Source organism: Mauremys reevesii, linkage group 1 (genome assembly GCF_016161935.1).
Source record: "Mauremys reevesii isolate NIE-2019 linkage group 1, ASM1616193v1, whole genome shotgun sequence".
NCBI classification, from domain to species: Eukaryota; Metazoa; Chordata; order Testudines; family Geoemydidae; genus Mauremys; species Mauremys reevesii.
The window spans coordinates 132,770,103-132,795,539 of record NC_052623.1 but is presented as its reverse complement, the minus strand read 5'-3'; the positions used below and the strand labels follow the sequence as shown (position 1 = coordinate 132,795,539).

General features: G+C 41.7%; 1 protein-coding gene across 1 annotated transcript in view; it reads left to right on the top strand.

Annotated features, from left to right (window-relative positions):
- LOC120403776 (pseudouridine 5'-phosphatase) overlaps window positions 1-25,437 on the top strand; it is a 162,007-nt gene that overhangs the window by 83,820 nt on the left and 52,750 nt on the right. The window contains exon 3 of the mRNA XM_039535410.1: window positions 6,569-6,798. Within this exon, the coding sequence (XP_039391344.1) occupies window positions 6,569-6,798 (230 nt within the window). The remainder of the gene's footprint in view (window positions 1-6,568; window positions 6,799-25,437) is intronic.

Below are 25,437 nucleotides of genomic sequence, written 5' to 3'. Positions count from 1 at the left end.
GAAGTGCAGCAGCCATTGCACAGCACTGCAGACAAGACATATGCAAACTTGTGACAGTACAGTTCACCAACCCACCCCCCAGCCCTAGGTTCCTGAAATGTTGTGTGTCTGTCAATGAAGTATTTTTCTTTTCAATAAAATAAATCTTGGCTTTGAAAACAGTCTTTATTATTGCAGATAGTGAAAGATACCTTATCCCAGTAAAGAAACAGTCACTGGAAATCATGTTAGGGATAATAGAATCCTAACAGTGTAACCACTGCACTTCACTCCCATGCAAGGCAGCAAACATTACTGTTGGCTTTCAGCCTCAAATTCTTCCCTCAAGGCATCCCCAATCCTTGTAGCCCTGTGCTGGGCCTCTCTAGTAGCCCTGCTCTCTGGCTGTGCAAATTCAGCCTCCAGGACTTGAACCTCGGTGGTCCATGCCTGACTGAATGTTTCACCCTTCCCTTCACAAATATTATGGAGGGTACAGCATGTGGATATAACCGCAGGGATGCTGCTTTCCCCCAAGTCTAGCTTCCCATACAGAGATCTCCAGCGAGCTTTTAAACGGCCAAAAGCACACTCCACAGTCATTCGGCACCGGCTCAGCCTGTAGTTGAACCGGTCCTTGCTCCTGTCAAGCTTCCCTGTATAGGGTTTCATGAGCCAAGGCAGTAACGGGTAAGCGGGGTCTCCAAGGATCACAATGGGCATTTCAACGTCCCCTACTGTGATCTTCCTGTCTGGGAAATAAGTCCCTGCCTGCACCTTCCTGAACTGGCCACTGTTCCGAAAGATGCGTGCATCATGCACCTTTCCAGGCCAGCCTGTGTAAATGTCAATGAAACGCCCACGGTGATCCACAAGCGCCTGGAGAACCATAGAGAAATACCCCTTCCGATTAACATACTCTGATGCTAGGTGGGGGGGTGCCAGAATAGGAATATGCGTCCCATCTATCGCCCCTCCACAGTTAGGGAAACCCATTTGTGCAAAGCCATCCACAATGTCCTGCACGTTCCCCAGAGTCACGGTCCTTCTTAGCAGGATGCGATTAATTGCCCTGCAAACTTGCATCAACACGATTCCAATGGTCGACTTTCCCACTCCAAACTGGTTCCCGACCGACCGGTAGCTGTCTGGAGTTGCCAGCTTCCAGATTGCAATAGCCACCCGCTTTTCCACCGTCAGGGCAGCTCTCAATCTTGTGTCCTTGCGCCGCAGGGTGGGGGCGAGCTCAGCACACAGTCCCATGAAAGTGGCTTTTCTCATACGAAAGTTCTGCAGCCACTGCTCGTCATCCCAGACTTCCATGATGATGTGATCCCACCACTCAGTGCTTGTTTCCCAAGCCCAAAAGCGGCGTTCAACGGTGCTGAGCATTTCCATGAATGCCACAAGCACTGTAGTGTCACACGCGGCAGGCGACTCGATATAATCGATATCATCGTCGGACTCCTCACTGTCACTTTGGAGCTGAAGGAATAGCTCAACTAACTGCCAAACGTGTTGTGCTGACGACACTCATCATCACAGTCCTCAGCAGCTCGGGCTCCATTTCCCACAGAAATCGCGATTCACAGACAGAGAGTAAAAAACAGCAAGCGACTCACAATGGCGCCAAACGTGGCCGGAAAAACTGTGAATGCTGGGATGCGAAGCGATGCACCACGGGGCGTTGGGACAGGAATGACCCTCACCCTTCCGTCCCCTTCCCACAACCCACAGCGCAAAAATGGGACGAGGTGCTCTGTGGGATAGCTGCCCACAATGCACCTCTCAATACAGCGCTGCAAATGCTGCGTGGCCACGCTGCAGCGCTGGTAGCTGTCAGTGTGGCCACACTCCAGCGCTGGCCCTGCACAGCTGGACGACCAGCACTGCAAACTACCAGCACTGCAACTTGCAAGTGTAGCCAAGCCCTTTGATTAACTTTTCCATTCCCTCTGTCTGTTATCCCTTCCATTCTCCTACTCTGTTCCTCAGTTTATTTTTTACTCACCCCTTTTGTATCTCATCATCTCTCTGTGTCTGTCACTCACCTCAGGTTAGGAAACAGAAATGGGATTGTTAGAGACACAAGGTGGGTGAAGTATTAGCTTTTACTGCAGGGGTTCTCAAACTTTTGTACTGGTGACCCCTTTCACATAGCAAGCCTCTGACATCAACCCCCCTTATAAATTAAAAACGCTTTTTAAAATATATTTAACACAATTATAAATGGTGGAAGCAAAGCGGGGTATGGAGGGGAGGCTGACTGCTCACAACCCCCCATGTAATAGCCTCACGACCCCCTGAGAGGTCCCGACCCCCAGTTTGAGAACCCCTGTTTTACTGGATTATATTCTGTTGGTGAGATAGATAAGCTTTCAAGTTTACAGAGAGCTCTTTTTCAGGTCTGGGAAGCGTACTCACAGTGTGATAGCCAAATTCAAGGCAGAATGGATTGTTTAACAAAAGTAGTTAACACATTTTTAAAGGGACCATTCAACATGAAAGGGCCTGTGAACATCCCTCCAGTCATAGGGAGGAAAGAAAGGTGGGTGGGAAGGCATTTTGGAGGATTGGAATGGCATTGTCAGTTTAATATAAATTTGGTATTCTCTCCATTCCCCTCTGTGTCACATCCCTTTTCTTTTTTCTCTCTCTTTCCATCTTTCCCAGGTATTTGCTCTTAGGTTGCCCCTTCTCCCCACTTACCTTACCTTACCCACTTTTCCTCCACCCCTTGTAAAGTGCTGCAGTGAAGAAAATTACGTTGGAAGGAAAGGAAACATAACATGATATGGGAGGGCCAGAGTGGGAGAGAGAAGTGACCAGAAAGGGGAAAGTTTCTGGCTGAACAGTTGAATACACAGCACTTTTTTCTACATGTGGAAGCTCCCAAGATATTGGACCTTAAAAATCTTATTGTTATGCATAGTATATTAGGCATTTTCACTTAATGGTTTAATATAGTTTTCCTTATCCTGAGCATGTGGTGTAGTTGAATTCATGGTATTAAATAAATTGCCTTTACGAGTGAAGATTAATTTAAAACTGTACCAATACTTTTATTTTAAAGTAAAACATTCATTTTTCCCTCTGTGAAATATTTGACAAATACAGACTATTTGATAATGTGGTATAAGCACTTTATTGGCACGCTTTTGAGATTATCTGTTTAAAACACTCATGGCTTTGCCAGTCATGAGTAATACAGCCATCCCAAACACATGCCAATAAAAGCTTTATACCAAACAATCATGTATATTGTTTATACTATGTATTATACAGAATTTTTTTTACACATTTGGGAAGGGTTCCCAAACAACTCGAAACCACCTTGCCTTCACCCATCAACTAATAACCTCTCTGCATTCCTGGAGTTCAGTACATTCGCTAATCAGGAGGTTTGACATCTGAAAGGAGTCTCGACCCAAGATGTGTGAATCTGAACCATGGCGTTTCTGACTTGTGAAAGAAAAAAATGAGCAACTGGTGCCGCTCTTGTCCAATGTAGTGAACACCTCATCAGAGAAGAAATCACCCCTTTCTTCTTCAGCACACAAAAATCTGACCGACACAGAAAAAACCCACACTGTATACATCAGCCAACTGCTGTCCAGAGTCGAACTTTCTGGCCAAGCTCAGAGAATCTACTCAAAGGACAACATCAAGCTCATCTAATTGGAGTTAATATACTAGGCCCACCACAATCTAGATAAAGATAGTCTGCGCAGGAGACAGAACTTTCACAGTGGGCCAGCTCAAGAATTCTCTCTTAAGGAGAGGATGGGAAAACAAACACATGACAGATGTTAGTCACAGTGCTTAATTAAACTACCAGAAAGTACTCAAATCCTGTGTTGATAAGAACCTTAATAGAATAGTGTACTTTGTGTAATTGGAAATATTTTTTTTCATATCCCTCCACTTTGCTTACCACATGGTCAATTGTACAGAATTTGAAGGGAGACATAATCTAAAAATTATTGAAAATAGCAATTTTATATATAGAAAACCTGTGATTGGCCTTGGATTGAATCTTATCTATCCTGGAATTCTAGGAGTTTGTTTGTTTGTTTTCTATGGGGAGGGGAGAATGGAGATGGAGATTTATTCTAATGGGTTTATTTTATTTTCTTCTCTCTCTCTCTCTGTTTTTAAAAATAGTGACTATTTGAAGCTGCTAATAGTTTTGAAATGTAGAATAAATTCTGTTAGAGATGGATTAGTGGGGAGAGGGCAAACAAGGCTATCAGAGTTAATGATACCCTCCTCATTCTATTGATGTGCAGGTTATTATATGAACATCACTTCCAAGTGTATAAACATTATACATGTATTGTTTAGCCATGTATTGTTTATATACACACATACAGTAAAAGCTTTTTTATCTGGCATGTTGGGAGAAATGGGGTGGGGGGGGTGCCAGTAAGTGAAATATGTTGGTTAACTAAGAGGAAAGGAGTGTGGGAACAGTGCTTAGGGCAGGGGCAGCACGCAGAGCCGCCTGCCATAGGTCCGCCTAGGAGTAGCCGGGACAGGTTGCTGCTTGCAGGGAGCCGCCTGAGGTGAGCACCCCCCACGGATCCACCAACCCAAATCTTGTCCAGCGCCCCAATCCACTGTCCCGAGCTTCCTCCTGCACCCAAACTCCCTCCAAGAGCCCATGCCCTGCACTCCGTCCTGCGCCCCTCCTCCCCCCACACTCTGAACCCCTTGTGGCCATTCCTTCGCCTAGGAGCAGCAGGGACATGTTGCTGCTTCCAAGGATCCACATAGAGCCAGGTAGGGAGCCTGCCGGCCCTGTGCCAACTGGAGTATAAATCTGACTTTCTATGAAGATTAGAAATGCTGGTTTATAGAGCTTTCCAGTAGGTACAGAGCTGGATAACACAGATTTTACTGTATATACACTCACATACATACATACTATTAATGTTAATACCCCATAATATTGTTGGATGAGGTTTGCTGAATTGTCCAGATTTTGTGACAGTGAATACATGACTTATCAGAAAAGTGTATACAGATAACTCATTTTTTTCCTCCTCTCTTCATTAGTGCATATAATAAACTATTCCCCTGTGTTTCATTTATTATTTTGGAGTACATTTCTTAATACTCTGGGGGCCAAATTTTCTTCTGGAGTGAATGGGAAAAAGCTCCATTGAAACTGATGATACTGCAACCATTTATGCTAGAAAATTTGGCTCCATGTTTTTTTGAAAGTCTTTCTTGATAGAAGGTCCTAACTAAAGCACCAAGGTCCCGTGTGAGGCCTGTTGGTTAAGTGCATTTTTGAATACATTCCCCTCAAAAGTCCATTTTATTAATCTAATTTTATTAAATCTGCTAGATTTTCTCTGATCTGGGTTTAACCTTCGTGACTACCATTCTACAATTTGCTTGTATAGCTTCTTAGGATAATTTAGTGGGGACTATATGAATAAGTATCTAATTGCAGTATTGTAATCAAAATCTTAATAGTCTCAGATTTAGCTATTTGAACAGGTAGGACCTCATCAATCAATTTTGTGCAGCAATTTAGAAAATGTAAATATTAATTTTATTACTTAATTTGAATCTATTAAGAACTGTAGCTTTGTTTTGCATCTTTGTTGGTTGGGAAGTCTTGGGCAAACCACATCATTCTGTCTTTTATTATCTGTTGAATAAATTACAATAGCTCTATCAGTTAAAATGGAACTGTAATTGAATGATGTCAGCACAATAACACATTTTGTCATGTTACATTTCCCTGAGTGTATACAAGTGATGAAACTAAAAAGTACGTGCCTTGTAATTCTTCTTTTTTGAGGAGATCATACCACTACTCTGGCCTTTTGTTCATGCTTATCCCCACTACAGAGGATATGTTGGAGCTCTGCCACCCTGATTTTCCAAGGATGTGAGGCCCTTCAGGGATTTTACACCACCAGTATACGTTAGAGCAGCCTTCCAGGCTTCTCTAATTCATGCTAATCAATTATGCAGAATCAGGGAACTAGATCCAGCTCATTGATGGCTGAAGTACCCCGCTCCCTTCTAACTCGTGTAGCTAAGACAAGGGGAATTTACTCTAGCAGCTTTGGAAACAATCAGCATTTGATTCAAGAATAATTATCTGCTGTTATCTTGGTAAACACGCGTTGATTTTTCTGTTGAGCAAAAATATTTCACACATAGGGTTTGTCTACACTGCCATGTGATGTGTGACTTCAGCATGTGTAGACAAACCACGGTTAGCTCAAATAACAATAGCAGTGAAGCCACGACAGCAAGGGCTAGCCGCAAAAGTAAGTACACAGGGTCCCTGGCAATCTTCCTCAGCCCGTGGTGCTGCCCATGCTGCTGTGGCTTTGCCGCTATTGGTATTCAACTTAGCTAGATCAAAGGTAGCTCAGGTATGTCTACATATGCTACAGTTAAACCTCTGGTTGCAGTGGAGACCACCTTAATAAAAATTCCTTTCAAGAATGACTGAGGACAAATGAATCCTTATTCTATTCAGTAAAATGACTTCATTATGATACAGCCTGAAGTACTCTAAATAGGACATGAATATTAAAATACATGTTAATTTACCTTTCAGGGGTTGAAAAGCTGATCCGCCATCTACACCAACACAATGTACCTATAGCTATTGCCACTAGCTCAGCCGGAGTGACATTTCAGATGAAAACAAGCAAACACAAAGACTTCTTTAGTCTATTTAATCATATTGTGTTGGGAGATGACCCAGATGTGAAGAACAGCAAACCACAGCCTGATGCATTTTTAGTTTGTGCAAAGAGATTTAATCCTCCTCCTCCTCCAGAAAAGGTAGGGATTGAATTAGCTGAAAAGTCAGCAATAAACAATTCAGGATACATTTTGATTTTTTTTAATTTGTTGTTTAATATGACAGGTTTTGAGATTGAGATTTAATAGCAAATAAAAAATACTCATGGGGGAATTCTGCACCACTGCACAATACAGAAATTTGCAGAAATTAACGTTTTGCACGCAGAATTTCTTTTCCCCCACAGAAATGGGCTGCAGTGCTGCTGGCTGCCACTGGGGGCCGCTGAACCCGGAAAAGCCTAGCTCTCACATAGAAGACACTGCCAGGGGGAGAAGGAGGAAGCTAGTGGTTCCCAGCAGCTGCAGTTCCCTGCACACCCTGAGGGAAGGAGACAGCAGTGTGCAGGAAACTCCACACAAGCCTGGGACTTAGCATCAGGCCGTTTCTCCCTCCTGATCCCTGGGCTATGAGGGATATGGGGGCGGGTGTGTGGAGTGGGGGGGATGACACAGATGGATGCTGGGGGGTGGGTGAGTGGGCTGGGGGGCCCAATAGCTGGGCTCCAGGGGGTGTATGTGCGGGTATCTGGGCAGCAGGGCCCCTGCAGCTGAGCTCTGGGAGTGCGGGGCGGGGGAGGTCATTTGCAGGTATCTTTGCTAGGGCTCTGTGGCTGGGCTTGGGGTGAGGAGGGGAGTGCAGGTGTCTGGCCCTCCGGCTGGGCTCTGGGAGGGGGAAGAGAAACAGAAACTGGGTTGTCATAGGGGTTTCTTTAACTTTCTCCTGGGGGAATTTTTGGGTGTGTCTGATAGGTATTTTGAAAAAAAAATTACCAAAATAATTGAAACTGGCGTGATCATGTGTTATTTTGACAAATAACATATGCAGAATTTTAAAATATTGTGTGCAGAATTTTTTTTTTTTGCGCAGAATTCCCCCAGGAGTTAAAAAAAACAACCACACAGCATTCTCTGTTCCCGAAGAAATGTATATTGTAGAAGCAGGAAATTATTTGAAAGTGTTCTTTTCGTTCACTATACAATGCAAATTACATTTGATTTACTGCATGGTACTGTGAAGTAACAGGAAACTTCAATGATTTCCACTACATGTATAAATATGAAAGCTGAGCTTTTGTGCTCAAAGTTTAGAAACATTATTTAAACATAAGACAGTTTTCTTTTCAAACATTTGTGGCTTATTTACCTCTTAAATGTCTAAACATTAAAGATACATTTTTGTAAAGAGGATATAGATTTCCTTCATGCCATCTCTTCATCCTGCGTGCTGAATCTATGAGGTCATAATTCTTGGTTTATGATTTCAAAACCAGCACTGAGAAATATCATTTGAAAAGAAAAGGTGTTTTCTTTCTCTTATACAGATTTGCAAAATTTCCAATTCGGAAACCTGTGAGGGTAAATATCTGAAAGAGAAATGGATATCTATTTAAGTAATATTGTCATTTCTATTTTAAATTAACACAATTTCTCTTTAAAATCATGCCTTCGTTCTTTTTTTCTGTTCTGCGTGAAACATGAAGCCTATAAAGAAATTTTGAGATCCTCATTGTTGCTGAAAAAATTGTTTCATGATTGTGATTTTTTTAATCCAAACTCTGGTGTAGATTAGACAGAGTGTATTGCTGGTCCACGGAGAACAATGGATATGTAGGCGTATTTGAAGCAGTTAGCTAGCGTATTTCAACCTTTCCCTGAATGAACCCTCCATTTCATTGAAGCCCCTTATTTACATGGGCAGGAGTGGATAAATAAGTGTGTGTGTGTGTGTGTGTGTGTGTGTGTGTGCGCGCGCGCGCACGCGCAATAAAATCAATCTCATGTGTCTTTTGTACATGTGGGAGAATGTGAATACCGGACCTTCATTTCTCTCTTTTTGATAAACAACTGACAAGGAGTCTCCAACTTGTCCCCAAATATCATGTCCATGCAAGTAACTCTTGTGTGAGTAGTACATACTCACAGTAGTAGCATGCATAAGGACTACTTGTATGACTGAGTGTGTGCAGGAATAGCTCTAAGCTTTGAACAATCTCAATAGTGATGTCACACAAGGCTGTAACCTCAATTTAGAGCAAGAAGTGAGGCGCTGATAGTCCTGATATTTCATTTTTAAAGATTCTTTATTAGAAAGAAAAAAGACAAATGTTTTACTCTTTGTATATCACGTTTTTTGGGAGGGGGGGTTTGCTTTTGCTTTTGCTTATCTTTAACACAGAATTTGAAGCTGGTATCATGTGAAAATAATCTTTCCAGATAACTATTTATTAGATAAACAGAGATTTAAAGTTTGTAATGTGATGTATTGATATACAAAATATATGTGGAATATATTCTCTGACTACTTTAATAACTGAAATGTTTAATGTGTTTTTTTTCCCCTAAATTAAGATAAATGTGGCTAATAGTTGTGTTGTGCAATTATGAAAGTACCAGAAAGGAAGTACTGGAGTAATTTATTTGAGGCAAAGGGAATAACAATATCTACTAAGAGGTTGTCTAGTAATGGCTGCAGGGGCCGGGGGGGGGGGGGGGGAAGCAAAAATGAGCTTCTGTGATAGAAACAATCTTTGTGGCGTTTTAACAGTAGGATCAAGGGGGTCATTACCCCCTAACCATTCTTAAACAAGAATTGATCATTGTTTTTATTGATCCACCATGGAGGAAAAGTTGTGAGAGGATCATGAAAAGCTCAGAAATAATAACATTTCATCATAAAAAAAGAGTTAGATGTCATAGGTATTGTTTTTGTGTTCCAGATGTTGCACCTCAGATAAACTATTTTCCGATTTCACTATAAACAATTAGAACTGGGCTTTTGCTGTGGTAACAGTTAACATATTAGTGAAAAGAGTAGTGAAATCTGTCACTAAGGGTACATTTACACAGAAAAAAAATGTGACAATGACTCTCAGAGCCTGTGTCAATTGACTCAGGCTCGCGCTAAGGGACTAAAAACAGTCTTCTAGGTGTTTGGGCTCGGGCTGGAGCTTGGGCTCTGAGACTCACCCTTCTCTCTAGGTGCCAGACCCTGAATGTCTACACTGCTATTTTATAGCGCCACAGCCCAAACTCTGCGAGCTTGAGCCAGCCATGAGTGTTTCACTGCAATATATACATACCCTAAGAGTTCATTGGTCTGGTTTTTTTATGTCACCACAGTGCTGTTTGTGGGCTCCTGTTCTTTCTTAACCTTCCATGCAGCCTCGGGTTTTTATTTGACAGAACTCAAGGTTCTTAACGCAAATGATGCAACAGATTTTTCCATCACATCTGGATACACTGGTCTACAATTTTTGAGAGGTCATCTGCTTCAGAGATAAAATGTGATATTTATTATGTATTTTGATGTGCTGAATTCAAATATGACAATTAAAACAACTGATTGGCTACTGTTTCTAAGATATTTAAGTTTTTACATTTTATGTCTATGTATATTGTGTAGATAGTAGAGTTTTAATCATAAATTGTAAACCTAGGTCTTTTCATGTGTTTATGGTTGCTTTACATGATAATATTTCACCTGTCCTGTTTATGTAACACTTTAAAAATCAGCAAAAGGGTTATATAAATAAAATTTATTATGAAACAAAAGGCAAAAAACTATTATGTACATAGTTTAGTCCTAGTCAGTGTCTACTCGGCGCTTCTTGGCTTGTCTCTTGTATTCATTAAATGGAGCATCTCTTGTCACTGTCCAGCAATAGTCTGCAAGCATTGATGGGCTCCATTTGCCCTGATAGCGTTTCTCCATTGTTGCAATGTCCTGGTGAAATCGCTCGCCATGCTCGTCGCTCACTGCTCCGCAGTTCGGTGGAAAAAAATCTAGATGAGAGTGCAAAAAATGTATCTTTAGTGACATGTTGCAATCAAGGCTTTTGTATGCCTTGAGGAGGTTTTCCACCAACAACCTGTAGTTGTCTGCCTTGTTGTTTCCGAGAAAATGTATTGCCACTAACTGGAAGGCTTTCCATGCCGTCTTTTCCTTGCCATGCAGTGCATGGTCAAATGCATCCTCTCGAAGAAGTTCACGAATGTGAGGACCAACAAAGACACCTTCCTTTATCTTAGCTTCACTTAACCTTGGAAATTTTCCATAGAGGTACTTGAAAGCTGCTTGTGTTTTGTCAATGGCCTTGACAAAGTTCTTCATCAGACCCAACTTGATGTGTAAGGGTGGTAACAAAGTCTTCCTTGATTCAACAAGTGGTGGATGCTGAACACTTTTCCTCCCAGGCTCCAATGACTGTCGGAGTGGCCAATCTTTCTTGATGTAGTGGGAATCTCTTGCACGACTATCCCATTCGCAGAGAAAACAGCAGTACTTTGTGTATCCAGTCTGCAGACCAAGCAAGAGAGCAACAACCTTCAAATCGCCACAAAGCTGCCACTGATGTTGGTCATAGTTTATGCACCTCAAAAGTTGTTTCATGTTGTCATAGGTTTCCTTCATATGGACTGCATGACCAACTGGAATTGATGGCAAAACATTGCCATTATGCAGTAAAACAGCTTTAAGACTCGTCTTCGATGAATCAATGAACAGTCTCCACTCATCTGGATCGTGAACGATGTTGAGGGCTGCCATCACACCATCGATGTTGTTGCAGGCTACAAGATCACCTTCCATGAAGAAGAATGGGACAAGATCCTTTTGACGGTCACGGAACATGGAAACCCTAACATCACCTGCCAGGAGATTCCACTGCTGTAGTCTGGAGCCCAACAGCTCTGCCTTACTCTTGGGTAGTTCCAAATCCCTGACAGGGTCATTCAGTTCACCTTGTGTTATGAGGTGTGGTTCAGAGGAGGAGGATGGGAGAAAATGTGGGTCCTGTGACATTGATGGTTCAGGACCGAAGTTTCATCCTCTTCCTCTTCCTCGTCTGACTCAAGTGAGAATGATTCTGGTGCATCAGGAACCGGCAGTCCTTCTCCGTGGGGTACTGGGCATATAGCTGATGGAATGTTTGGATAATGCACAGTCCACTTTTTCTTCTTTGACACACCTTGCCCAACTGGAGGCACCATGCAGAAGTAACAATTGCTGGTATGATCTGTTGGCTCTCTCCAAATCATTGGCACTGCAAAAGGCATAGATTTCCTTTTCCTGTTCAACCACTGGCGAAGATTTGTTGCACAAGTGTTGCAGCATATGTGTGGGGCCCACCTCTTGTCCTGATCTCCAATGTTGCAGCCAAAATAAAGGTGATAGGCTTTCTTAACCATAGTGCTTATACTGCGCTTTTGTGATGCAAAAGTCACTTCACCACAAACATAGCAGAAGTTATCTGCACTGTTCACACAAGTACAAGGCATCTCTGCTCACTTTGGCTAAACAGAAATGTGTCCCTTTGCAAAATCAAACACTGACAAATAAGAGAGCACGACACTGTATGATTTCTAGAGCTGATATAGGGCAATTTGTTCAGCAGAGTGATGTAAGCTTCGTTATAATTGCATCATCCATGACTTCTAGGAATAACATGATGCAATTCATATCATGTATGACGCAATACCAGCTTCAGATTGCATCATTCATTGTTTTGCCTAAAAAGCAAGTACTGTCCAAACCCAGTCATAGATTTATTCATAGATCCAGTCAAAGATGTATTTTAGTCATTTCTGGTTTAAATTGAGATCCCTTCCCTTTATATAACTCACTTATCCTCCGCTATTCCCAAGTCAAGGGTCGTATATACTGACCCAATAGCATATATTGAAAACTAGAGCCAATCAACAATTCTAAGCATCATTTTCGTTCTCAGTGACCCAGAATTAGTAAAGTTGGACTACATTTATTTCAGAAGCATTTTGCCTGTAGAGCAGTGATATCAACTAAAAACAAAAAATGTTGAGAGCATAAAAAAAGAAAAATCCCTGGAATCCATGATTTCCAAAATGTGCATGACAAAATTGCATAATAATCATAAAGCAAGCATTGTGTGAACCTGAAAGAGGGGCTAATGAAGCAGCAGAGGCAAGGGAAGGCCAATTTGAATTTTTTTTTCAAAAAGAAGAACAGATATTAAAATAAGAATTATTTTCAGTAAACCATGTTTTTTCCACATGCAGATTTGGCATAATATCTTCTGACTTTTACCGTCCAGCCTCTGGAAGTTAGTTTCCATTTTTCTTAACATTGCTTCGGAATGTTTAGAATTTTCTTTCCGTGGCCATACTGAATTTCAGTTTAAGGATGAGTTGACTCTTTTGTGTTTGTAGATCTAAAATTAACAGCAAACATGAACTTTTCATAGTCCCAGAAAAGGTCCTGAGTTCAAGATTCTGTGTTTCCTGTGTTAATGCTGATGTTATAAATTTACATGGGTTGTTAACTTTTAACAAAAACAAAACAAAAAAATGGGTGAAATCTTGAAGTACTCACTGTGGTGCCAGTTCTGCACTGTGTCTGGCTGGGCAGACACACACACCCACTTAGGCAAAAATACTGTTGAAATGGATGGGAAATTTTCTTCAATACAGACTGGAGACTTCAGAATTTGACTAACATTATTATTATATTCAATGGCAACTTAATTAATTCAGAGTTAAGGTTGCTTGGTGGTATGTCATTCCCTCGCAGAACGTAGAGCAAAACTCAAACTTTTGAAAACTGCCAAATGCACAGTTAGGGTTCGCTATGAAAACTTAACTCCCCTCTTTCAGCAGTTCCCTAATACAGCTTGTTAACATACTCTGCCAACCCCGTGGTTTGCTGAAATGTGCAACCAATTCACTCAGAATACCACCTAACACTAATAAAGGAAAAAAAAATAAAGGGTTGCACACACCATCTTCCCTCTAAATAACATCATTATTAGCACTGAAGCAATTATGTTTTGAAATGACAAAAGTGTTTAATAAAAATATTTCTGCCTCTGATGCTGAAAACACTTATGCACATGCAAACATTTATGCACATACTGTAAGTACATGAGTAATCCCACTGAGGTCAATAGGACAATGCTTGTGAATATAGTTATGTGCTTGCTTAAGTGTTTGCAGGATCAGAGCCATAATTTCTTTCTTTATGTCTGCCTACCTACCTTCCTTCCTATAGCTGTTCTGTGAAATTTAAATAATATAAAACCCTAAAAGTAGTAGGGATGTAAAAGGTTACACAGTTAACCCCCAGTTAGCCGGTAAGCATTAAGCTTGCATCTGAAGAAGTGTTTTTTTACCCACGAAAGCTTATGCCCAAATAAATCTGTTAGTATTTAAGGTGCTTTGTTGTTTTTGTGGATACAGACTAACACGGCTACCACTTGATATTAGGCTTACCGTTAACTGGACCTTAACTGTTTACCCAGGCAGCTACATGGCCACACCGGGCTGGCCGGCTGCAGCAGCTCTAGCCATGTCAGGCCGGCAGGCCAAAGGGACTCCAGCCTCAGCCGGGCCAGCAGGACCCCAGTCCCAGCTGTGGCGGGCAGGCTGGAGCGATCCTTGCCACAGCGGGCAGGCAGGACCCCAGCTGCAGCGGGCCGGGAAGGCTGGAGCGGCCCCAGCCCCGGCTGCATCGGGCTGTTGGGACCTCAGTCAGGGCCAGGCCAGCGGGACTTCAGCCCCTGCTGCCCCATGCCGGCCCACCCAAGAGATCTCGGTTAATGGTTAACCATTTAAACCATATAATTTTAATAATTTAACTTGTTAATTTTTTCAACCGATATTTACATCCCTAACAAATGGTGCCATTTACCTTTACAGTGAACTATATTATAAATGCTGTTGTTTTTAATCTAAAATTGCAAAACAACAGATTTTTTCAAATGTTATACAAAGCCTCAGCCTGTTTTAAGTCAAGTACTTTAAATAATTCTACTCTGCTTTGTGGTCCAACCCCCCTTTTTAAAGTAGTTTTTGCTTAATGAAACCCAAAATCATGACTAGTAGTCTGTGCTGACTCCGATGAATGTTCAATGCAGTTCTTCAGATTGGTCAGGTTACATTAAGATTTGTGTGTCTCATTTGGTTTTTGTGTCAAATCCTGTTTTGCTTTGTGTTTTTCCTTTTTTCAAAGAGATCTTTGTTGGGACATGATTGTTACAAAAGAAGAGGTGAAAGAGTAATGGGAATTCCAGGTCCCGTGACCAGGCTGTAATTTGTACAACAGTATTAAAGAGAGAGTGAAGGAACTGCTTAGATTTAAACATGCTCATCGCTGTGATTGGAACATACCTAAAAAGGGTTGCCATTTTTCTTTTTAGTTGATTTTGTTCTTATTTTTTCACCGACATAATTTTCTGACAGCTTTTCACAGCTGATCCACTTTCAGTACACACATTTCACTTATTTGATTTTCTGAAAGCTTTTAACATCTTATTAGTCATATTGCATCTACTTAAAGGAGTTTCTCTGGTGTCTAATGTACATACTGAGACTTCGAATTTGTTAGCCATACTTTAAATAAGGTAAGGGAGTTACAAAGGCATGAATAGTCTGTCATTAAGTTAAATATTGTAGCTGAAAATTGGAACCCCTGCTGTTTAAGTTATGTATTTTAGAGTCAGTCATTGTTAATCTGTACTTTTTCTGTTTGTACATAAATGGGCTTCACTGTTTTCTGAATGTTTACGATTCACAAATTAGACAATTTAAGTAAGGAAAACAGTACATGCAAAAAGACACAGAAATTTTCACCTTAGAATAAAAAGCTGTGCCAATAGCATTCTTTTCAAAATTCTTCTGTTCCTTTTTCTTGAATAGATCTGTTAGTTGTGATTTTTGCCTTAGCTGAAGCATGGCTATAAACAGGAATGCATAATGTAAACCATTATGCTGTATATATGGCATAGAATTTCCTGTGGGTAGATTTTTTTATTATTTTATTATCAAATATTTTATCATCATACTTCTGGATATAAACATTTCCAATTATAAACCCTGGCTAACAGAGCAATTGAGCCATATTTTCAGAATATCTGTATGAATGAATTGCATTAATACATTCCTTTGCACACACACAAAAGAGACTTGCATGTATAAACGGTCAGTTGGTTGAGTGTGGACTACTGTAATATGTTCTATATGGGGTTGTGTATGGAGAGTATCCATAAACTAAAGCAAGTGCAGAATGTGTCTGCCTATTTACTATGTGGACTTTATGTGGAGAGCGTATAACAGTGTTCCACAATATTCACTAGTTTCCAGCAAATTTCCAGGTGAAATTCAAGCTACTGGCATTGACTTACAAAGCCCTGGCTGTATGTGGCCTGGTTATCTGGGGAATTACCTCACTTTCCATTCTGTACTGATATAATTGCAACTAATGGAGGCATTGAAGATGGGATTACTTCAGTTTGAAAGGGAGGAAACTCCTGATTCAAGGGTTTTCCCTGCAGGGTCCTTGACTGTGGAACTTTTCTTCCTTCCCAGTCAGTTATAGCCTGAATTTGTTGTTCTTCTAAGCCAGGGTATCTCAAACAGGGGTCGCTGCTTGTGTAGAGAAAGGCCCTGGCAGGCCGGGCCAGTGTGTTTAGCAGGTCCGGCTGATCGCGGCTCCCATGGCCGCGGTTCGCTGCTCTGGGCCAATGGGAGCTGCTGGAAGCGGCGGCCAGTATGTCCCTCGGTCCGCGCTGCTTCCAGCAGCTCCCATTGGCCCGGAGCAGCGAACCGCAGCCAGTGGGAGCTGCAGTCGACCGGACCTGCAGACGGGGCAGGTAAACACACTGGCCCGGCCTGCCAGGGCCTTTCTCTACACAAGCGGTGACCCCTGTTTGAGAAACCCTGTTCTAGGCACATTGCAGAGCCCCAACTCTTTTTGTGGACATTTGAGAAGGAGTTGGATTCTGATTATTTGGTGTGTGGGAGGGGTTGGATTTCTCTTGCTTTGCTACTGTTATGAGATAATCCCACTAAGTAAACAGTATAGTATTTGTTTAATTGACCTAAAAAAATTAAGCTAGTGCCTTGGATATACGCTGGAGAAATCTAAAGACATAAATTAGTAGCTGTGTACATTTCTTCCATCTATGTGCACATAATCACAGTAATTGCTTGCACAAATGTGGAAAGCAAATGATTATAGACCACAGATGTTTGGAGAATAGGCTTACTTTGGGAAATTCGGGGTATACTGAAGGTGGAACTGGAAGTGCCCAGAACTTTGGAACTGCTTAACGCATTAGCAGTTATTCTATTTCTTCATTGGTCTCTCAATAAGCTAGCATAGAGAGCGATGACCTTGTGTTCTGACTGCAAATGGTTCAGCTAATAGTTATTCAAGTTAGTATGGTGAGCTGACCCTATTAGGTGTCTGTCAGTGAGAGCGCCTTTCAGGAGACTAGTAGGTGATAACTGGAAAAGCTCAATTTGTGGGAAAAATGTGTGAATGGCACCTTCCTCATAATTGTCAGCTTTCCCCAAAATGAGGCTGAGGGAAGATTCCTGATGGAACCTTGTTATGGCCTTATTCTTACTCATCCCATGCTCTAGGGCCAGCTGCAATTCATTATTAGACAATATAATATATATTAAAAAAATCAGAACTATTAACACATCAAAACCATACAACCCACCCATCCCCTATACATCCCACTAAAACCATCCTCTCAGAGAGGTTAACAAAACGGATGTGATTTCCAATATGCCTCCAAACTCAACAGGTTAGAGCTTTGTGGCGTGAGTTGCAGAAGAACAAAGGACACTGCACTAAAAATGCCCAGTCTCCAGTCACCTACCATTTAAACCCTGAGTTTGTTTAGGCGCTTCACCTGCTTTCACTGGGTAGCATCAACTGTGGAACAGCTGCGGGCTATGACAACATATCTCCAGAATTCCTGAAAAACCTTGACCCCCGTGCTTTGCTTCGGCTTGTGAAATTCTTCATCAGGGTCATCAGTGAAGGTAGGCTGCCGAAGATATGGCACACTGCAAAAGTCACTGGCCTCCTAAAGTCTGAAGAGGACTCAAGTCAAGCATCAAGCTATCATCCCATATCATTATTGTCAGAGTGCTTCAAGGCACTGGAGCACTTGGTCCTACAGCGCATATTACCCAATGTGGAGAGAATTTTGAGCCCTGACCAAGCCGGCTTTTGCCAACTCTGTAGCACATGCGACCAAGTACTCGCACTGACCACATTTGTTGAAAATGGCTTCCAGAGAAACTTGAAAACAGGCACTATTTTCATCAATCTTACAGTGGCGTACGATACAGTATGGCACACTGGCCTGCTCGTGAAGGTATCACAGGTCCTGCTACCTTGGGTCACAGGCGTCGTTGAACTGTTCCTCCGCGATAGAAAGTTCAGAGTCCATATGGGGGAGAAGATGAGTACTTGGAGATGACAGAACAGTGGGTTACTCCAGGGCTCTGTGCTTTCTCCAACCCTGTTCAACCTTTATATCAATGACCTGCCAACAACGGAGTCACGAAAGTTCATTTACACAGACGACATTTGTTTTGGTACCCAGGCCTGGACATTTCACGAGCTTGATGCCACCTTAAACTGGGACATGATAAAGTTAGCTGACTACTGTAAGACTTGGTGCCTCCAGCCAAGCGTCATAAAAACAGTCTCCAGTTTGTTCCATCTTCATCATGCCAGCCCAACCCAAGAACTGAACGTTTATCTGAATGGTCAGAAGGTGAAGCATGAAGTAGAACTGGTCTATCTAGGTGTGACCTTAGACTGCACACTGAGTTACCATGCCCACCTGAAGAAGACAGCAGCTAAAGTTAAGACGTTCAACAATCTTCTTAGCAAACTGGCAGGTTCATCATTGGGTGCTCATGCTCCAACTTTGCGGACATCAGCTCTTGCCACCTCGTATTCAGTGGCAGAGTACTGCACACCAGTTTGGAGTTGATCATCACACACCAAACTGGTGGATATGCATTTACATGCCGCCATGCACATCATTTTTGGCACCCTGCATCTGACTCCACTCCCATGGCTTCCAATTCTGAGCAGTGTTGCTCCTCCTCATATCAGATGAGAGGTTGCCACTGGCAGGTTACTGGAGAAAGTATGCCCCAGCCCAAGCCTGCCACTGCACAATGACCTTTTTAAACCGCCAACTGCACGTTTGCCATCACATCGTCCATTATGGTCTCATCCACTGTGCCAGGATGTTAGAGCAGAAACACTCTGGCAAGAGGAATGGATATCTGTTATAATCACTAACCAGTCCCTCGTCATCAACCCCACAATCTGTCTGTGTGGGTTTGACCTGCCCCATTGCCAATGGTCCCTGTTGAACAAGTTCTAGACCAGGCAAGGTCTCTGTGCTGGGGCCTTCGTGACAGCCCTTTGTGCAACTGCAGCACAACACAGATGATGACACACATTGTCTATGAATGCCTGCTGGCTAGGTTCAGTGGTGGCCTAGAAAAACTTCATCACGCCACTGAAGATGCCATCGTTTGGGTAGACAACTATGCACACGCTAAATCAGGGGTCGGCAACCTTTCAGAAGTGGTGTGCCGAGTCTTCATTTATTCATTCTAATTTAAGGTTTTGCGTGCCAGTAATACATTTTAACATTTTTAGAAGGTTTATTTCTATAAGTCTATAATATATAACTAAACTATTGTTGTATGTAAAATAAATAAGGTTTTAAAAATGTTTAAAAAGCTTAATTTAAAATTAAATTAAAATGCAGAGCCTCCCGGACTGGTGGCCAGAACCCGGGCAGTGTGAGTGCCACTGAAAATCAACTTGTGTGCCGCCTTCGGCACACGTGCCATAGGTTGCCTACCCCTGCGCTAAATAAATAAAACCTGCTTTCCACCCTCTGATAAGACAGAGAGAGGGAGGTAGCCATGATCTAAACTATTACCAGAAATGAACTAGAAGCCAGTGAATGCTATGAAGTACAGGCAAAATATGCTTTCTTAAGAGAGTTCCTTGTAGTAATGTAATCTGGAGGTGACAAAAACGTGGACAACTGTGGTGAGAACCACATCTAAAAGCAAAAGTTACAATGTCCTGTCTAAGAATAGATGCTAAAAAGCACTCACAGTTTTGCAGGCTGTATTTTATGTACCATAATTACAATAAATAATGTGCATTGTAATGAAGTAGCTACCCCTCAATGTGCTGCCATTTGAGAAGCCTAAATTCAGGAATCACCTTGTGACTCCTGCTTAGTCCGTGAAATCTTTAATTTAATTTATATAGTATATTTCAGGTTTCTAAGTGCTCACCTTAAGTTAAGTGTAATTTACAGAAATTTTAAACAAAAAATAAAAATGATGACACCCTCAACAGATTGGCAATGGGCACATTCAAAATTAAATTTATCCCTTTAATACAAGTGACCATAGACAAAACCTCCATGCCATAACTCCTCACCCACTTCCTCTCCACCTGGTTAAAAAAGATATGGTCTAATCCAGGTAGTGGTGCACAAAAGAAACACAGGAACTGGAATGAATTATCTTGTCCCTGACAGGACCAGTATCAGATGCTTCAGAAGATAGTACAAGAAACCCTGAAGCTGGTAATGCAGGAAGTTGTTCCCTAATGCTCAATAATTAGAGTTTGGCTCATGCCCCAATATATTAGGGTTTATGTCCCTTTCAGATTGTCCTTTTTCAAATCCTAGTTATTGTAACTCTGTCAAGAGCAGATTCCAAACCTGGGAACCCTTCAGAAAAAACATCCTGCTTCCAGTCCCCTCTTTTTTAAAAGTCAGGGAGAGTCTAGCTTGGCTGGCTCGACTGACTGCAGTTGTGTCAGTATCCACATGGAGAGAAGTGACCTGAGGTAACCAGGTCTCAAATCATTTAGGGATTTATAGATTAAAACCAACACCTTGAATACCACCCAGAAGCTTCTAACTAGTGTGCGAAGATCACAGAGAACTGGCATAATAAGATGTATTACTTAATAAGCAAGTGGCTGCATCCTGCACCAGCTTCTGCTTCTAAATAGTCTCAGCATGTAAACCCTAATTTGTACCTTCCACGCTGAAAGGTGACTTCTGGGATTGCAAAACTTACTTTCTGTGTTTGTTGCAGCAATGTGGAGGGGTGGAAAAATATCAACAGACTCCATATTAATGGGGTGACTCTTTAATGCTCTTTTGCAGTTTGGGCAGCCATAAAAAATAGAGATGGAAAAAGAAAACTACATTTAGGACCACATTTAGGAATGTAGGACTTTTAAGGACATGGTATAAATGTTGTCCCCAGTAAAGGAATTGTATTTTTTGTTTACAAAGCAGATAAAGGAAAGATATATTTATAAAGTTTCTTTCAGTCCTAATACTTTGTCTACAGGATTTGTTCCCCTCCTCTCCTCCCTCCCACTAGCTGTGTTATACATGTGTAGAAGAAAAATGAAGCGTTGCATGCCTTGAAAGTAATTTGGCTCCTAAGTATTCTAGACACTGCACTGCATGTTTGTTTATGGATGTATTTGCCTTATGGAGATGAAAAAAGGCATTCAAATTTCATACAAAAATACTCTGGTCAAGGTTTTCTTTCACTTGATGCCTATGATTATAGTAGAAAAGGAGAATTGTAATTGGTTCTTATTCTTTGGGGTACTGCTATTTTAGAAAAAAAATTCCTTGCATTTGTCTTGATAATGTATCAAGTAGTTGCTAAGGGACTTGATGAAATCTGATGCAAAATAATAAATTATGTTCTGCAGCCTTCTTTCCTTCTACGTGGTATGGGTGCATAAACAGAGATTGGTACACCTACAAATTCAAAAAGCATTATATTCAGATTAGCAGGTCACTGGAGATGTGTTACTAATTGTTTTAGAGAACTCATTATGGGTATTATCACATATTAATTATGCATGGTAAGTAGGAAAAAAGGGGAGGAAATACTTCTTTTTCTGATAAACTGCTCATTGAGTTATCTTTTTTCCTTTCAAGACCTCAAGCATTTTTTTGGAGATGTCAAACAGAGTAATCATTGAATAATTAGATTTTAATTAACAAGAATTTTCTCTAAAATGTTTTTAATGTCTTCTGGGTTATAGCAAGCAATGAATAAATCCTCTTTCAAAAAGATCTAGTGCACTTATCCTCTGTATAGCTGAAATTACCTTTACAATCATGCCAGTACCTGTCATAAAAATGATTCTTCAGAGTTTTAGAACAAAGAATAAAGTCTAAAACAAGCAATTGAATTGTTAAGGGTATTTTTGTTGCTTCTTTGTAATTTATTAATGTAGAAAGTCCTGCAGAAATCTTTGGAAGGCCCAGTGTGTGTCACTTTATTCCTGTATGCCCTCCTTATATTTTCTTTTTAAAATATTGTTGCTGTTCATGAAATGTGAAACTGCAGATAATTTTCAGAGATATGCTGCCCTCCTCCCCTCTGCCCCAAGTTTATGCAGTTGTGTGGGTGAAGATGAATTTTAATATATTCACCATCATTTCAGAAAAGCTATGTACAGGGTAATCAGTTAGCACTGACAGATTATTTATTGACTAAACAGGGCAAAGAATTTTATGCAGTGGTAGTACACTGATCACTATATCATGAAATGAGTGCACTCATAAGATGATTACAAAATGTACTCCATAAAGAAGTGTGTTTGGAAACAAAATATTTGTATTGTGATAGATTAGTATTATAAATATAAAAGACCTTGTAGTGGCACAGAGAAGAGCTGGAAAAGGGACCGGTTTAATCTGTTAAAGCGTGCTTAACACTTCCATTCCAGAATTTCTTTATCTTACAAGAATAGTGAGTATTTATTCAAAAATGAGACAGATGGTTCAAACTAAGCCTGGGCAAGGCTGAGTATTGCTGATTTGAAGAAGGAAACACTTCAAAGTAATAGTAGCGATGCTGTCCTTCCCTTCCATCAAAGATACCTTTCCCTTCTTATCAATCAAAATAATGCAAAATATCGGAATGCCATACTGGATCGTCTAGTCTAGTAACTTGACTGACAGTGGCTATCACCATATATGTGAGAGGCAGGTGTAAGAACCCCACAGCAGGCAGATGTGGAGTAATCTACTCTTTCCGTCACATCTCATCCTGCTCTCTGATAGTTCGAGATTGGCTTAAGCCCTGAAGCGTGAGGCTTAATATATTTTCCATAAAATTTGTTATGAATTATAACTCTGGGTATTCTTATCTATATACATATCCAGTCTCTTTTTGAACCTTGTTAAGTTCATTGCATCAATGACTTCCTGTGGCAATGAGTCCATAGCTTTAATTACACATTTTGTGTGTAAGTTTATCATGTCCCTTCTTATTCATTTTCGTAAAATAAGCAATCCCAGTCTTTTCAATCTCAGTTCATATGACTTTTTTCCAGGCTCTTGGTCATTCTCATTGCTGTTCTCTGAACCCCCTCTAGCTCTGCAATATCCTATATGATTTGGGATGACACAGTACTCAGAGGAGGCTGCACCATTCATGTATATAAAGGTATCATAATATTCTCCATATTATTTACTATCCCATTCCTTGTGCAACCTGACATCTTGTTTACTTTTTTGACTGAACATGTACATTTAGCAGAGTTCTTCATTGAGCTGTCTTCAATGATGTCTGGGCCCTTTTCATGAGTTGATATAGTTTTTATAGACCCCTGGAAGATGTACAAGTAGTTTAATTATTTTTCTCCAATGTGCATTACTTTGCATTTGTCAACCATTGGATTTAATTTGTCATTGTGTTGCCCATTCACCTAGCTTGTTTAGGTCCTTCTGAAATTTCTCACAGTTCCCTCTGGTCCTGACTAACCTACCTAACTTTTAGTCATATGCAAATTTTACTATCTCACTACTTGGGCTCTTTCTGGATCACTAATAAATACAGGACAAAGTACAAAATGTTGAGTCATCTTGCTGTTAACCTTTTGCCATGATAAAAATTGACCATGTAATTTGACTATTTAATGTACTCTGTTTTCTTCCTCCTAGCCAATTTTTGATCCATAACAATACTTTGCAGAAACCGTGTTGGTTAGACAATGTGATCATGAACGTCCAGGTGTTTTGTTGTTCTATTTTTAATTATAGTTTCAAACAGTTTACCAGGTATGGATATAAGTCTATGTGATAATGTGTATAACCACCACACCAACTGCCTGAGAGCTCTAATTAGCCCCACTTTGTTCTGTGAGTGTGTCAGGTCCAAGGAGGAGTTAAAAGGAAGGAATTCAGTGCAGTTGGGAGGGAGAGACCCAGGAGAGAGGTGGTCTGGAGTTTCTTTTTCATGGAAAGGGCCTGACAGAAGCCCCGTGTAGTGAGAACCTCAGATGGACTAAAAGCTTGAGCTGACAGAAGTTGCTTAGTTTGTATTTTTGTCTGGCTTTTGAGGTTTACTGAGGGACTCCAGTGGGAAGTCCTGCTAGCTGCTTTTTCTGGATGAGTGAGGGTGAAGAGGAGCCCACAAGGTGGAAGACATTGTGTTGATTACCACTATTTTGTCAAAACAACAAGGAAAGCTTATGCCCAAATAAATTTGTTAGTCTCTAAGGTGCACAAGGACTCCTCGTTGTTTTTGCTGATACAGATTAACACAGCTACCACTCTGAAACCTGTCACTATTTTGTCAGACACTATTTTTTTGGGACAGAGAGAGCCTGGAATGGGTGGAACTATAGTGTGACCTGGCTGGAGGGCCAAGTCACCACCATACAAACCACCGAGGTTACGAGGAAAGCAGGGCAGAGTCACTGAAATGCTCTTTCTTCTTTGAGTGCTTGCTCATGTCGATTCCATTCTAGGTGTGCGCGCGCCCACGTGCACAGCCGTCAGAGATTTTTACCTCAGCGGTATCCATAGGGCCAGCTGTTGCACCCTCTAGCGTGCTGCGCTCAAGCAGCAGTATATCAGGTGCTGCCGGCCCATGCTCTCTCTGTTCCTTCTTACCACCTATGGTGGTCAGTCAAAAGCTAGCAGTTTTCTTCCACTGGACTTCATGCCTTTGGGCCTTTGTTTAATTGTAGTTACCATTAAGTAGTTGATAAGTATTGTAGTTAGCTGATAGCTAACAAGTGGGGCATGCCCCGAGCTCCCGGGTTTAAACCCTGCTCGGTCTGTGGCAGACCTATGCCCGTGAGTGATCTTTATGACAGCTGCCTTAAGTGCTTGGGGGAATCACACATCAAGGAGCATTGCCGGATCTGTAAGAACTTTTGGCCTCACACCCAGAAGGAGAGGGACATTCAGAGCCATGGCCTCAGAGCTCTCCTTACGGAATCCGCTCTCCACCCAGCTTCTGAGCCCTCTACGCAGGCCGCACAGAGTACTTTGGCCTCTGTATGCAGTGCGCCACTGGTGCCCGGCTCCTCTTGGCACCGTTTGTTGTCACTGGTGCCAAAGAAGAAGGCGAAGAAGCACTCACCGGCGCCGAGCAAGAAGTCCTAAGGGTCATCCGGTACAGGGAATGGGCCTATCTGCCAACCTTTTCCAGAGCAGCACGAGCTGCCTCCGCACCTGTGGCTCTTAGCCCGTTTAAAGGTCCGTCACTGACTCTGGTGAGTGGTATGTGACCCCCCATCCTGCCTGCACCATCGTCGTCCCAAACCCAGGCACAGAGAGCGCACAGGTCTCCACCTGCTTCTGTGACATCTCCGTGGCTGCAGGACCAAGCTAAGGCTTGCTGAGAGGGCAAGCCAGTCGTTAAGAACCCTCTGGGGGTGGGAGAAAACTGAAGATCGCCAGACAAGCAATCCCTTGGCAGGTCGCAACCAGGCCGCCGGTCACCCAAATTCTCCCTCCG